The sequence below is a fragment of the Pleurodeles waltl genome, chromosome 1_2, assembly GCF_031143425.1.
Source record: "Pleurodeles waltl isolate 20211129_DDA chromosome 1_2, aPleWal1.hap1.20221129, whole genome shotgun sequence".
NCBI classification, from domain to species: Eukaryota; Metazoa; Chordata; class Amphibia; order Caudata; family Salamandridae; genus Pleurodeles; species Pleurodeles waltl.
Genome location: NC_090437.1, coordinates 1,262,470,441 through 1,262,487,292, shown reverse-complemented (window position 1 = coordinate 1,262,487,292; position 16,852 = coordinate 1,262,470,441). Strand labels below are relative to the sequence as shown.

Sequence of the window (16,852 nt, the reverse complement as noted above, 5' to 3'; positions counted from 1 at the left end):
GTGATACTAAAAACCCTAACAGACTAGCTGAATTTAAATATAACTATGGCCATCAATTAGGCGTAGTCAGGAATATCAGCTGCCTATACTGGCTTGCTGCTTTTTGCCTACTAGACTTTCTTTGCTCCCTCTTGTCTGAAGGGTAATGAATACAGAGACAGAAATCATATTTAAAAGGGTACTTGTAGAACCATGTATACTTTTATAGATTTACTCTTTGTTCTATTCGGTTTGCAAATAGGAGGCTGTTGAAGGGATGAGTCTGTGACAAGTGTTCACTTCTGCTTTATTGTCAAGGTGTCAAAACCTGTGTAACATTACTTCTGCGTCTCCTGACAATTTGATGTATGGGTGTTCGGATTAAATCCACTATGAGTAGTGCTAGCAAAGGGGTACTCAGTAGTCCTTATTTAAGGGCCCAGTGGCGTACTCCTAATTGTTCCATGACACAGCCTATCTCTGCTTTGACCACAGTGTCCAAAGTCCTGTCTTAAATTGATTGTAGGAAAATGAGCTGCAAAAAGCAGGAAATATCTACGTTTCCCCCACTGTGGTTGTGAAGCGGGATTGTGTAGTTTTTTTCTCGTGAAATTCCATGATAATATCAGGAAATTACACTTTTGAGGAGAAACATTTATTGCTGGTTTCTTCATCAAAAGTCTCATAAGATGCTAGCAGGAGAGTGGTTGAAGTATAAATCGTCTCTTCACAATTTCAGAAATGCACAATGCAAGAAAGTATTGCAAAATGAATGAATTTCCTGAAAGTAGCTGGCGTAAATAAAGTCTTAGATGATGCCAGTCAAGCTCTTCACAGCAGCGAAAGGTCTGAGATTTTCCTTGATATCCGAGAAGTAGAACTGGACTGGCCTTGGGCAAAGCTGAGAGTATGATAAAGAGCAGCGGTATAGGAAATGAGCATGCGGATATGGGACAAAAAACATTAGAAAAGCTCTTCCAGTAAAGCACTTCTATGAAATATGTACATAGTTATTTTACTGCAACTATTTGACAGGAAACTGCAAGGCCTTTAGTGTGCCTTGCTCAGGGGTTCTCCTCAATCCCAAATTAAGTTAGTACTAAATTTAAGGAGGGCTGATGAACTGAAGTCTAAATAGGCACTTACTCATCAAAAGAACAGCTGAGTAAGATCCTCCACTCCAGTCAACCGCTCTCTCCACAAATTATTTTCTTTCCACTCAACAGCATCTTCCCCAGATTCCATTCTGTTATCCACTCCCTCAACAAGTGCAGACAGACAGTTGCAGGTCATTACAGTTATCTTTTAAATTGACTTAAATTGACTTGCAACAAAAGTATCAAACAACCTGGAGAGTTGCCTAGAACTTGGCTAGAGATTGGCCTGGAACAGTAGCAGAAAGCAATCCTTACCTGCTTTCTTATGGTGGAAATGTTATCTGACTGATAGAGGGTGGTTGTTAGCACTGTATCTATATTTTTATCTTATGTGTTAAGGTCAGTGGTGTAACAAAGGTGCCTGTAGCCCCCACCCCGAGATTTAGGGGGGCCCCCTCAGCACAGTACGCTGTGCACCGGCAACAGGCCCCTGAATGAGTACAAGGGAAGGGGTTCCCGCCACGTGCTTTGCAGAGGGGCCCCCTCAAGTTTTGTTACGCCACTGTTCAAGTTCTGATGTCCCACAAGGACACAGGGGCCCGGATTCATTGTAAAGTAGCCAGCTTGTCTCTGGAACTTCTTTTCTGAATCTGAAGAGTACAGAAGGATGTGACATCAGAGGTAGATACCGGAAGAGAGTCAGCAGTTAGTCTGGAACGTTCCTTGAATGAGTCCATTAAAGTATTTTCCTATTGTCGCAGTATATAAACTCCTTGAGGAGTGAAGAGATAGAGATGCTACCCAAGTACCTCAGGAACTAACAGCAAGATGGAAGTTTGCTGTGCTCTTCTAATAGAAGTGAGATGACCCATTTTTACATTTGAATTGTGGACTCGTATACATCAGGAATTCTGTAGCATTCAAGAAAAAATGTATGAATATTTTTTGTAACTTGGAACTTTTCCAGGTTTTGTGGACCAGGACAATATTCCAAGCCTAGAAGAGAGAAATGCAACCTTTCCGGCTACAAGTTAGCAGTTGGTTCTGTTATGATCTTTGGGCTATGGTCAAGGCTACTGCAGGGTAGCAGAAAAATTGGTATCAACCCAGCACAGCCCTGTTTGCTTACAGCTCCCAGCCTTGTCGTGCTGACGTTTTGGCCTCCAGAACTTGTCTAAGTCAGAATTTAAAACTTGGTGAACCACGAGCTCTTTTCCAGAAGTGACCATTGTGGGTCAGCTGCAGACAGAATGTAAATCCTTAACTGCATCCTAAAGATTTATATTACATTTTGGTTCCCATTATTTTTTATGGGAATTATTTCAATAATTTATCTCCCTACATCCAACTGTCGTAATTTTGATGTAATTTTAATCATTATAGTTTTTACTGTTAACTTAATTGGTCAGGAATATATTTCTTAACTATAATGTGTTGTAGCTGACTGTGGTAAGCTAATATTATCATTTATCTACGAGTATTGAGACTGAAGGTCCATATAGCCCTCCAGGACAAGAAAAATCTTTATCCTGAGGTAGTTCCAACTCTACAGAGGGCATAATTCACTTTGCATATTTCACTTTGGAAACTACGCAGAAAAAGTAGGTATGATGTCAATGTGCCCTAAACGTGCCGTTTTTGTATTCATCCCATAGAGGTCCATACGCGGCTAAGGATGCGTATATGGTGGTTTAACTGTGTTTTTTTTTAAATATTTCTGTGAGGTGTGTTGAAAAAGAAATGAACTGAATTAAATTGCAAAACTGAAAATCCAAGCTGCACATATCAAAATGTTTTACTGTGGGATTCAATTAAATGAATGCATAACAGCGAAAGGCGCACCAACCTGTACGGTTTGGTCTAATTGCATTGATTTGATGAGGTCCTTTGCGTTTACTACGTTTAATCAACGGAGTTGTTTTCGACTTTGCTTTCAGTGCCCCGATTCCGCTTGCAAGCAGGACCTGCTGGCCTACCTGCAGCGAATTGCCCTCTACTGCCACCAGCTCAACATCTGCAGCAAAGTCAAGGCTGAAGTGCAAAACCTGGGAGGAGAGCTCATTGTTTCAGGGGTAAGTTGCTATATTATACAGCATCACAAATTGTCATTTTATCAATGACGAAATGAATGCGCTCTTCCTTTTTTAAATATTAATATTAAATGAGTAGCATTATTGGCCACCGAAAAGTAAGTGTGTGTGTGTGTTGTGGGTGGGTGGGTGTGTATGTGTGTGCGCATACATATATGTATATATGTGCTATATATATATAAATATATATATAGCTTAGTACATGTTCAAATAGGTGGAACAATTTCTATTTGTCAATATTACCATATTTGTTTTGCGCACTGAAACATCGGTTTTGGCCCAGTATTAACCTGAAAAGATGAAACAAAATCGGTACGTAGGACAATTATTTATTTAGTAGGCAGCAGTGCGTTTCAGCACTAAAAGTAGGGCTTCATTTACTTCGAAATATGTTTTTAATTCTGCTTTAAAAAGACAGGAGGCCGTTGTCTTAGTGCTCCCTTATCACTTCCTCTGATAGATTTTCTACACATTGGATTTCCTAGAGTACACCATAAGACTGACTGAGGGGGGGACACGTATTGAAATGTAGATGATGTTTAATTCTATGTTTAGCTGCACGCCCACTCGTTTTTGTGCTGTGTCCTTTCTATATCAAGCATGCATGCAAAATCTTTATGTTGTGCTCTGTGAGAACCTGTTCTTAGCCCCCCTCTCTGAGCTTTTTTTGCATGTGGTCATAAACATTCGTTTTCTTGGCGATGCACCCCAACTTTTAAGTCTCCAGTCAACCTTGCAGCTCGTTTTAAATCTCAAAAATATATCACTGCAAATAGTAGTGCCTTAAAAAATCTATTGTAAATTGGGTGTGTGGTTGGAGTACACATGAAACTCTAGTGGTGAGAAGTGACTGGCGTGACATGTTTAGGAGAGTGGATAGGGTGTGAACACTTGCTGTAGCTATGCTCCTACCACAAACTTAGCCCAAAGGTTTCATGCCAGAATGTTACATTTTTGATTATAATAACTACACTCCAACAGCCTCGTCATAGTATCTTTTGCTAGCATTTTAGTAGCACAGATCGAGTATGAGATGTATGTGTGGGGTGACCAGGGAAACAGTTAAAAAAGCAACAAGATCTGGGGGCATATTTATACTCCGTTCGCGCCGAATTTGCGTCGTTTTTTTTTACGCAAATTCGACGCAAAACTAACTCCATATTTATACTTTGGCGTTAGACGCGTCTAGCACCAAAGTTCATGGAGTTAGCGTCATTTTTTTGCGTGAACACCTTCCTTGCGTTAATGATATGCAAGATAGGCGTTCCCGTCTTAAAAAATTACTGCGATGCATATGCGTCGTATTTATACTCCTGGGCAAAAATGACGCCCGGGAGTGGGCGGGACTAAAAAACCCGCATTTGCGCCGCATTTTAGCGCCTGGGTCAGGGCAGGCGTTAAGGGGCCTGTGGGCTCAGAATGAGCCCAGAGGTGCCCTCCCAAGCCCCCAGGGACACCCCCGCCACCCTTGCCCACCCCAGGAGGACACCCAAGGCTGGAGGGACCCATCCCAGGGAAGAAAAGGTAAGTTGTGGTAAGTATTTTTTTTTTAAAAAAATGGTGGCATTGGGGGGCCTGATTTGTGCCCCCCTACATGCCACTATGCCCAATGACCATGCCCAGGGGACAGAAGTCCCCTGGGCATGGCCATTGGGCAAGGGGGCATGACTCCTGTCTTTGCTAAGACAGGAGTCATGTTAATGGCGTCTGGGCGCCAAAAAAAAATGGCGCAAATCGGGTTAAGACGATTTTTTTGCCTCAGCCTGACTTGCCCCATTTTTGGACGCCCAAACGCCATTTTTCCCTACGCCGGCGCTGCCTGGTGTACGTGGTTTTTTTTCACGCACACCAGGAAGCGCCGGTCAGCTAACGCCGGCTAACGCCATTCAATAAATACGGCGCCCGCATGGCGCTTCAGAATGGCGTTAGCCGGCGCAAATTTTTTTGGCGCAAAACTGCGTTAGCGCAGTTTTGCGTCAAAAAGTATAAATATGGCCCCTGATGTCCCCAACACCACAAGGATGGAAAGTGTGGGTGTAAATTCTGCATTCACTAAGTTATGTTAGCATGTGGTCCGCACCGATGGGGGTGTTGTTACAAAATGCACAAATTAATCAATTGTGCTATTTGCTTCCACCTGCTACATATTCCAGATAAATCCTGCCTTTTGTGCTCATATTGTAACCTCATTGAGCGCACAAATAGAAGTTTGCACTCAAAAGAAGCACCCAAGATGTAGCCAAGTGATCATGTACGTGTAGCCACCCCAGATAATTTGTCTTCTTACTGAACCCTCATTTTGATGATATGAGGACACTGTGCAATGTGGCACAGTGCACATGCTGTGGGTCTAAAATGCTACTGTTAACTGGTCTATTAATCTTTCCTGTGAATCCTTGGTATCTGGTGCAGAACATTCACCAGTAGCATGGGATATTACATTTACACTATCGACTTATGTGGCTAATTATATGGCTAACCCCCTTGTGCTGTGCCTACCTATCGTGTAGCTTAAAATAACTTTTGACCCATGTAAAAGAAAAGTGCCTTTACTATGAATAAAGCCTATTTTTAGTCAACCTAAAATGTGCCAGCAAGTCCTCAGGGACTCACAACATGTTTGTAAAAGTGTTCTCTAATAGTGACTAAGGCCCTCATTACAAGTTTGGAGTTTGGTGGTCAGAGAACTCCTCGGGGAGGAGTCAGCCATCATACCAGTGCTCTCCCCCCTGGTCGTATTACGATGTCCCTGCTGGGCTGACCAGCAGGAACATAGTATTACGAACTTCCCGCCAGTCTGCCCCTTAAGGGAACCGAGGTCAATACTGTAGCACTATAGCACCTTTGGAATGTGTATTCCAAGGGTGCTGGGCAGAAGGACCCCTGTACTCCCCATGCTCCTGTGGCCCCCAGCACTGTGTTTCCACCAGCCTGTTCATGGTGGGGCCCCTGCTATGGAAAGGCAGGTGGAAACAGGAGTCGTGATCAGCACGGCAACACTGAGTTCAGCGCCGACATGGCTGTCCACGAGTCTGACCGCCGTCAACCCGTTGCGAACCTTGTTCCCGGCGGTGACAATGGTCTGCATGATAATGTGGCCGTCGGACCACCTGGGGTGCTGTGATCTGACTGCCACCACGAGTCTGGCAGTCGTTGAACTGCTAGACTTATAATGAGGCATCAAGTGTCCAAAAGCTGTTTTCACTGTTTAGGCTTAGCTAGATTTTCAGTGGAAAAATTAAAGCCTTCAATTGCTAGCTCTGCTTAGCAAAATAATTTTCCTTTAAAAAAAATATATATTGCAATGGTGAAGTGAGGTTTTTGATAACAGTTTTGTAAAATGTATAACTATGTATACAGTGAGCTGCCTAAGCCAACACTGACTTTTAGAACTAATTTTGCCAGCACCTCACATCCAAAGGTGAACACAGATTCCTGGCTGTAGCTAATGGCCCTGCTCTCCAGAGGGCTATAACCTTCTTTTGGGCCCAGGATTATATGGATGTTTTCAACAACTGCCCATTTAACATTTAACAGAGCCATATGGGAGTGAAAGAAGAACAGTTTGCAGAACAAGGGACAGCCTTTACAGTACCTGTTTTGACTTGAAGATTCCCAAATAGGGCTCACAGGATCTGCTCTCATTGATTCCCAAGACAGATGACTCTCTGGCTCAGGGGTCTCCAGCCTTTCCTGTAGTGAGAGCTACTTCTGATCAGTGAAAATCATAGTGAGCTACTGAAGGCTGAAGAACTCACGCACTGTTACCAGACACCCACTGGCTCAGCTTCATCGACTTAAAGATCAATGTCCATAGAGCCTGATACTATGGTTTGAACAAAATACTTTGACTAGGGGCACTATGACAGAGCTACCATGTGTGTCAGCGAGAGTGTGGACTTTGTGTGATGTATGAGCTTGTTTATGTATGAATGGGATATACGTGTATGGGTATGGTGACTGAGAGTCTGTGCTGTAAGAACCTCCGGCACTTCCTTTCACCATCTGTGGCACCCTTACATGTATAACACAAATATACAACCATTTGTTTTGTTAATGGGAGAAATTTACAGTGCAGGAACTGCTCTGCAAAAATGTTAAAAATATGGAACATTTCTCTGCACTTTAAATTTCTCCCATTTTAAAAAACCCTGTATTTTTCAGTTATACATATGGCACAGTGTCTACTTCTACTTGCCACTGAGAGCAAAAGGCCTACTATCTGTAAATGTGAAACTTTGAAATGGAAGAAAATTAAAATGAAGAACTTAATCATTAATGGTACTATTCATTTTAGTTTTCTCACATTTACCCATTTAACAACATGCAGACATATCATTTTCTTCTGACCCTCCAATATTGAATAGACAAGGACTTTTATTTAAGAGTTAAATACCTCTTTGATTCAGTTTTTCACCCCTGTGCCCCAGCTGCAGCCTTGGTCTTCAATCTGACTGACCCCTGCTCATTATCAGGCCCTAGTTTCTGCAACCTGAAAATAATAATGCAAAATGAACACATCCTTCCCTTACCTTTAAAAGGAAACTGTGACCCTGCCTGTGCCTATTTAAAAATGAACTCATGGCCACAACCTACTCTGAAGGTGTCTGGAAGCTCACATTACACTGGTTGGAGACACCTGCTTTGGCTCTAGTCCTAGCAATGAGAAAACAGTTATTGACCTCCGATTACAATGAAGAGGAACTACTGTAAAAGGAGGTGGGCTAGTGCACATTATAAGACAGGTAGGTCTACACCTGACGACATGGCACTCCTAAACAAAAGAATGAAGATTCAAGGACCCAGGGCTCCTGTTGGCACATAGGGAGTGGAATTGTTCTTTAATGGTTGGTGGCTAACCTCCTGTTTGCCTACCCCATGGTCCTAAAAACCAGATGAACTTCTGATTCAGAGAGGGCCCAGATACCAACAAATGGCTGTACTCTTAGACGCGTATCCTGGGTTAAATGTCATTTATGCTATTAAAAAATCAGATGTCACTTCAGATTTTCACATTAGATTACCTTTAGTTTAGATTAATAAGGCTATATACGTTTACTTGAAATTCCTTTAGTCCATTATTTTTATTTTCAACAATTATTTTTTCATTACCTTTTCTAATTTTCTGTTGACTCTATCCCTTAAAACCCTCAAATACTCTCTCAGTTATGTTAAAGTACCTTATTTGTATTTCTGTCTGTCTGTCTATCTATCTATCTATCTATCTATCTATCTATCTATCTATCTATCTATCTATCTATCTATCTATCTATCTATCTATCTAGCTAGCTATCTATCTATCTATCTATCTGTCAAGTTTGGACTTATTTGTATTATAATTTAAAGGAGGAGTAAACCTCCCACCCATACCTCCTCTTCTGTAAAAAAAAAAATGAATAACCCCTAACTAAACCTTTTAACCTAATACTCACAAAGTCCTAACACATTTTCCATATTTGTATTATATTTTAAAGGAGGAGTAAACCTCCCACCCATACCTCCTCTTCTGTAAAAAAAAAAAAAAGAATAACCCCTAACTAAACCTTTTAACCTAATACTCACAAAGTCCTAACACATTTTCCATATCTTAAAGGGATGGAAACCTCCACACCCATTATTTTGTAAGTTATATACACAATCTTCTAAATCCTTGTAAGTATATTTTATCCACTTCAAACATTCACCCTAAACCTTAAAAGACCTATTATTAATATATGTAACTCTTAAAACTGAAGAAACCTGAACACACAGACACACACACACTCATGCAGACACACACATATGTTATTATTTGGGATGTGTTGTCCCCTACCTCAAGGAATAATATTAACTTGTCACTAAATTAACCTGAGCTTCACCCAGGGTAGCTATGCCAAAGAGCTCACAGACGTAACATAGGGCATGTACTTATGCAAAACCAAAACAGCAATAAAGTGAAAACACAAAATACTCAATAATCCAAGACTGGATTAGAAATGTAATATGCAAAATTACACAAAATTACACAAATCTAATAAGGGCAACTCCAGATATCACTTTCTAAACTTTTAAGTAATAATAGGGCCCAAAAGCACCAAGGGCCATATTTATGGGCCCACTTGCATTGCACTTGCACAACGCAATATGGTGCTTGCACGACACATCTCAAAAATGAGATTTATGAAGCCATGCAAGGCCACCTTGTGTGACCCTGAGTGTCTTCATAAATCTGAAGTAAAGCAATGCGGCACAAACTGCTGATTTGCATTACTTTGCCCCAGGGAGGCATTCCATGGGTGTTATGTGGGTGTTCCGATGCAATATCCATGGATTTTGATGCATCTCCAGATTTATCAGAAGTGGTAGACCTGGGAATGTGCCAAAATGCTACGCCTTCCCAGGTAAAGCGTAACAAGAAGAAATATCTTTCTTTGTCTTCATTACTTCCTCTTTCTGTTTGCTGCACTTTGCAGCACACATAGAAAGAGGCATATGCCTCAGGAGATTGTTTTTGTGCAGGAAGGAGTCTCTTCTTGCATAAAACTATCCTCCTTACAACGCAGGCACCCTTGCACCATGGTGTAAAGGTGCCTGCATTGGCAGTAGGCTGCCATAACAGTGCCAGCGCAGGGACAAAGGTAGGTTTGTGTGACATTCTTTTAAATGCGACACATTCCTGCCCTTTTCCTGTGATGCAGAGCAGTGCAGCAAGGTGACTTGCTGCACCACAATTCCATAAATATGGCCCTCTATGTTAATGTTAAAATGTATATAGAAGAAGTAGACCAGGGCCTAGGCAAGATTTTAGGCCATCCGCTAATGAGTACAGATCAGATACACCAAGATTTTTCCTCCCAGTCAAAATGTTACTTTCTGACTTCATGAAAAATACCTCTTGCAGCTTGCTGTGTCCCCATGAGGTCACAGAGAGCAGTTCCAGTCCTCTACTGATTTTATACAGACCAGGAAAGTGATCTGAGGTGGGTTTCTAGGGTGCCACAATTGTGGTTGGCACCAGTCAGTGGGTGGGGGACGACACCTGGACACTCCCTTGCCATTGGGGGAAATCTCAAACTATCACTATGGGCACTATATTGGAAAACATAAACTGTGAAGAGCTCAAAGAAAAACAAAAGTTATCACATGGGGAAGTCACCCAAGCTCACTACTTCACTAGTATACAAAAAAGTGACTTTCTTTAGAGCTGATGTTTCCCTGTTCATCTTTAAGAGATGCAGTGTCTACCTAGTACATTTCGATGGGCTTCGTTGTTTGAAGGCATGAAATTCTATGTTGCCTTAATGTTCTGCAAGGCACACTCCAGATGTTCTGATAAATATGGGTTTGCTGCTGTTCTTGGTCTAACCAAGGTGTGTTTATTTGAGGCTAACAGAGATACATATTTCATCATCTTTAAATGGCTGGTCTATGGCTTAGGTCTGTTTGGAATCACTGTAGAGATATTATCCATGAAAGCTGGGGTATTATTGTGGATGTGATGTAATCAAGCGAGCTGCATTTGAGAGGCATGATGGGTATTTACTGACTGGTGCAAAGTTGAAGAATGTCTCTTCATCAGAGGGATGTGTGGCTTAAACATATGGTAGGTAGCTATAATGTCTATGTTTGTTTCAAATAATATTTTTAGTAGAATGTATGGGTTCAAATATAGGTTCAAATATAGGTGCATCTTTACCTAGTAATCAGCTGGGATTGGTGTCAGTTATACCTTCCACTATTTTGGCTGGCCCAGTATCCACAGTTTAATAAATCATGTGTCATCCTCTGCATTAAGGTATACTGGATGTTAGTTTGGTGATTGCTTTGTTTTGTCTGATCCTTCTTGAGAGTCCTGTTGGTGCCCAAACATTGGATGTTGATGTTGGCCTACAAATATCTGAAAGTTGTTTGCAGATGTCCCCTTGTATGTCATGTTTCTTTGTGGATATGAAAGAGTAGTTGAACATTCATGAAGTGCACACAGAGCAGCAAGTCACCTTGCTGCACTGCAAGATAGGAAAATGGCAGGATTATACCATACTTAACATTGTACGATGCATTCCTGGCTATTCCCAGTACTAGCACACACCGCGGTGGAAGGGTGCCTGTATTGTAAGCAGGATTGTTTTATGCAGCAAGTTACGCGTTTCTGCACAAAAACAATCCCCTAAGGCATATTCAGGATGTATACATATTTTTCTCCTTGTTGAATTTACCTGAGGAGGCATACGATTTTGATGCATTCCCAAATCTACCAGTGATGGTTAATCTGGGAATGCTCCAACATCCATGGGAGGATGCATGGGAACACCCACACTCCACCCATGGAACGCCTTCCCAGGGCAGAGTAATGCAGTGCAGTGTTTTTTACCTGTGCTGTGTTACTCTAGATTTATCAAGCCAGGCAAGGCCACGCAAGGTGGCTTTGCCTGACTTGTTAAATCTGACTTACGACTTGCATCGCTCTTCCACCACATTGCGCGGTACAAGAGCAGGGGTGGATCCTTCACAATGGTAAAGCAGTGTCTCCCCCTCCCCCCCCGGCTGAGCCAGGAACTGAAAGATACAACAATATTTCTTCATCGTTTTATCTTTCAGCTGCTGGCTCTGGCAACAGCATGTGAAGGAAGGGACAGGCTGGGCCATGGGTGGTGGGAGGAGGAGAGAGTGCACCCAAGTGCGCATGTGTGTTTGGCCGGCCGTCCTAGGCAGGCCAAATACACATGCGCACTTAGGTTTCTCCAACACGGCTGTGTTGCACAGCTGGGCTGGAGAAACTGCACAGATCCAAGGGCAGTGTCTGAGCAGCAGTCCAAGCTGCTCAGACCAATTCTGATGCTGCTTTCATGCTAGGGTTAGCATGAAAGCAGCACCAGGATTGCTGAGGAGGCTGTGCTGGTGTCACAGTGAATGCTGGTACACCAGAAGGAGTGGTGCGAGGCGACAGGAGGTGGCAGTGATGGGAATAGGTAAACCTTTTTAAAATTATTTTTTTTGTTCCCCCGTCCCACTCCTTCCCTTGAGATTTGCAGCAGCCACTGCTATACAACAGTGATGCAAATCTTTGACAAATATGGTCCTTAGTGTGTAAATCAAAAAAATTTATTTGTTTTTCCTGTTTTCATCTATCTCTGCTACTGAATTATTTTCATTAACAAAGGGTATTTTGGGGAATGGGTCAGCTTATTATGCTTACTATGCATACAAGTGCAAAATGCATGGTCAATTAAAAACCTAAGTGTGCAATTCCTAATTTCTATTCACAAAACCAAAATTTACACTCATAAATAAATTTACCTACTGTTAGAAATGGGGTCGTTGGTTGACAGTCAGGTTACCCCCTGTTCAAGCAAGGACCCTCACTCTAGTCAGGGTAAAAGAGAATCACCCTCAGCTAACCCCTGCTTACCCCCTTGGTAGCTTGGCAGAGCAGTAGGCTTAACTTCAGAGTGCTAGGTGTAAAGTATTTGTACCAACACACACAGTAACTTAATGAAAACACTACAAAATGACACAACACAGGTTTAGAAAAATAGGAAATATTTATCTAAACAAAACAAGACCAAAACGACAAAAATCCACCATATACAAGTCAAGTTGTCAATTAAAAATCAAAAAGAGTCTTTAAGTAGTTTTAAATACACACTAGCGCTGCTAGAGTGAAAATGTACCTGGTGTGCGTCAAAAATAACCCCGCACTGGTGGGTGTGCGTCAAAAATAACTCCGCACAGCGGTACTTGAGTCGAAAATCCAGCCGCACGATGGTCTGAAAATCCCGCAGCGCAGGTTGTGATCTCCCAGCTGCGCGTCGTTTCTCCTGCTCCGTGCGACGATTCTTTGGTCGCGTTTCCTGCGAGCATCGTTTCTCAGCTGCGGAGCCGGCGGCGCATCGTTTTTCTCAGCCGCAGATCGGATTTGCGTCAATCTTTTCCCCCACACGGCGCTCTGTGCATGGAGTTTCTTGTCTTTAGGCTGCCAGCTTCTCCTTTCAGGGTCCCAGGAACTGAATGGGCACCACAGGGCAGAGTAGGAGTCTCTCCAGAGACTCCAGGTGCTGGCTGAGAGAAGTCTTTGCTGTCCCTGAGACTTCAAACAACAGGAGGCAAGCTCTAGATCAAGCCCTTGGAGATTTCTTCTCAAGATGGAAGGCACACAAAGTCCAGTCTTTGCCCTCTTACTCTGGCAGAAGCAGCAACTGCAGGATAGTTCCACAAAGCACAGTCACAGGCAGGGCAGCTCTTCTTCCTCAGCTATTCAGCTCTTCTCCAGGCAGAGGTTCCTCTTGGTTCCAGAAGTGTTTCTAAAGTCTGTGGTTTTGGGTGCCCTTCTTATACCCAATTTCTCCTTTGAAGTAGGCCTACTTCAAAGTAAAGTTTCTTTGGAATGTGAAATCCTGCCTTGTCCAGGCCAGGCCCCAGACACTCACCAGGGGGTTGGAGACTGCATTGTGTGAGGGCAGGCACAGCCCTTTCAGGTGCGAGTGACCACTCCTCCCCTCCCTCCTAGCACAGATGGCTCATCAGGATATGCAGGCTACACCCCAGCTTCCTTTGTGTCACTGTCTAGTTTGAGGTGCAACCAGCCCAACTGTCAAACTGACCCAGACAGGGAATCCACAAACCGGCAGAGTCACAGAAATGGTATAAGCAAGAAAATGCTCACTTTCTAAAAGAGGCATTTTCAAGCGCACAATCTTAAAATCAACTTTACTAAAAGATGCATTTTTAAATTGTGAGCTCAGAGACCCCAAACTCCAGCTGTCCATCTGCTCCCAAAGGGAATCTACACTTTAATCATATTTAAAGGAAGCCTCTGTATAAACCTATGAGAGGGACAGGCCTTGCAACAGTGAAAAACGAATCTAGCAATATTTCACTGTCAGGACATACAAAACACATTACTATATGTCCTACCTTAACCATACACTGCACCCTGCCCTTGGGGCTACCTAGGGCCTACCTTAGGGGTGTCTGACATGTAAGAAAATGAAAGGTTTAGGCATGGCAAGTGGGTACACTTGCAAAGTCGAATTTACAGGTAAAACTTCACACACAGACACTGCAATGGCAGGTCTGAGTCATGATTACAGAGCTACTTATGTGGGTGGCACAACCAGTGCTGTAGGCCCACTAGTAGCATTTGATTTACAGGCCCTGGCACCTCTAGTGCACTTTACTAGGGACTTACTAGTAAATCAAATATGCCAATCATGGATAAACCAATCACATACACATTTTGTAAAGGAGCACTTGCACTTTAGCACTGGTTAGCAGTGTTAAAGTGCCCAGAGTAACAAAAAAAGCAAAATCAGAGTCTAGCACACATCAACAACCTGGGGAACAGAGGCAAAAAGTTAAGGGAGACCACGCCAAGGATGAAAAGTCTAACACCTACAAGTAACATAATACCAGTATTGCACCAGTAGGTTGTAATGGGAAACATCCTTTTTTACAACTTTTTTTTTTCCGAAGGTCGTGGTTAACGAAAGCGCAACAACGCTTTTTTTAACCACGACTTCGGTTTTTTGTGCCTTAACTACGTATGTTCTGAACAACGAACATGCGTGGTTAAGGTACAAAGAAGGGACTTGGCGAAGGTAAGTGTGGGTTTAGGTTTTGGGGAGGGGGTGGGGGGTCAGGGGGTTTTAGGTTTTGGGGTGGGGTTGGGGGGGTGGGGCGTTTTTGGTTTTGGGGAGTGGATGGGGGGTCAGGGGGTTTTAGGTTTTGGGGTGGGGTTGGGGGGGTGGGACGTTTTTGGTTTTGGGGAGTGGGTGGGGGGTCAGGGGGTTTTAGGTTTTAGGGTGAGGTTGGGGGGGGTGGGGCGTTTTTGGTTTTGGGGAGTGGGTGGGGGGTCAGGGGGTTTTAGGTTTTGGGGTGGGTTTGGGGGGGGTGGGGCGTTTTTGGTTTTGGGGAGTGGGTGGGGGTCAGGGGGTTTTAGGTTTTGGGGTGGGGTTGGGGGGGTGGGGTGAGGGATGTAGGGTGAATGGTGCCTATTGCTAATGATTTTATCAGGAATGCCTTTACAACGAAATATCGTTGTTAAGGCATTCGTGGTAAAATCATTAGTAGTAGCAACGAGGTCGGTGTTCCGACCTCGTTGTTAAGGCAGTAGTTTTTTTTGCAGTCGTTGTTTCGTCGTACAGTCGGGTGTAATAGCACCTTGGAGTAAATCTGGTTCAGAGACGGGGCTTACAAACATAAAAATGCCATTTGGGTCACCATTGACAAAAGCTTGTGACCTGAATAAAGCGAGAGAGGTATTCTTAAAGATGGGCTAATTACTGATTGTTCACTCCTGCTTGGAGGAGCCTAAGATGGAATGATTTGGGATGCTTCCCAGTCCTCTATTGGTATGCAAATCGTGATTAGTGAAAGTCACTTTGTGTGCTTGAGAGACTGTATCAGCAAATTACAATGACCCCAAACGTCCGCCTTTCTTCAGCAGGGCGCAATACTGCCTTACTGAGTCCCTGGACCCGAGTATTTTGACACTAATAGCACTTCCTTCAATGGATTTATAACATTGGTCTGGGAGCAGCTACAGCTATCCCACAACATGTTTAATACAACAAATACCCACACAGGGGAACATGTTACTGCACATGGATCCAAATAATAAGTTTAAACATTGAGAGGAGGCTAGCAAACGATTGCTTATTGTAGCTTTCATTGCATTATAAATGGGAAAACAGTCAAGCCATTCATCATTTTTCCCAATTTAGAAATATGCATTGAATTTAATTCCATCCCTCTGAAAGAATAAGCAATTATTTATTGAGGCACGTGTGTTAAGACAATTAACAGCAAACATTTTAGAACAGAAACTTTGTATTAAATGATTTTACAAAGTAATTCCCATCCATTATTCAACATTCTTGTGACCATTGACTTTGAAGAGTGGTCTTTAGGCCAGTAAATTCTATTTTAACTATCACACAGTGCAGCTTGTATACCGAACATGGATTTTTCTTCCTGTTTTAAATGTACATTATTGTTAATTAATTTTCTGGCTGAAGTTATGTCTTGCGAGTTTTCTATCAGTATTAAAGGTTTTCTATATATTTAAATTTGACAACATTTGTTGCCTTTAGTTAAGAGTATAGATTGTGTATTGCATATTTTTCAATTAAAGCTCTTTGGATCTTTTGGCATGTGCAATTATTATTCATATTCTAGAAATTAGGAGAAAATGTCAAGTAGATTTAGGCCCAGATTTATCAAAAGTGGTTCCACATTACATGTAGCGCCACTATTGTTTCGACCCCAGGCACCCCCCCTACCGCCACCATGTGGGCACCGTATTTCGCATACAGGGCACTATGGCGCAGGGTAGGGGGTAATAGCATCAGAATTTCTGACGCTATTGATGTACTGTTCAGGGTTGTGTGCCCCCTTTTAATCTGCTCTGAGCAGACGTTAAAAATGTTTGAAAAAAATGACGCAAAGAAATCCTTTAGATTTCTTTGTGCCATTTTTTTGGCCTCCCTAACGGGAGAATGCCCCCTTTGCATACATTATGCCTTTGTAAATATGGCACAGCGAAAAGGCCACCTTAGCATCGCCTTAGCGTGAAAATATTACGCTAAGGCACCACTAATGTGGCGCTAGACCCTCTTACACTTAAATCAGGGCCTTGGTGTTTCATTTTGGCCGAGTATTAGTGAATATAGTTGATCAACCTGCATGATACAAGACTATGAAGGAATT

General features: G+C 42.7%; 1 protein-coding gene across 2 annotated transcripts in view; it reads left to right on the top strand.

The window, feature by feature from the left end:
* The window catches only part of CTNNA2 (catenin alpha 2), a 2,570,005-nt gene that overhangs the window by 2,410,111 nt on the left and 143,042 nt on the right, over positions 1 to 16,852 (top strand). For both annotated transcript variants that reach the window (XM_069204683.1, XM_069204674.1), the window contains exon 17: positions 3,014 to 3,148. In XM_069204683.1, the coding sequence (XP_069060784.1) occupies positions 3,014 to 3,148 (135 nt within the window). The remainder of the gene's footprint in view (positions 1 to 3,013; positions 3,149 to 16,852) is intronic.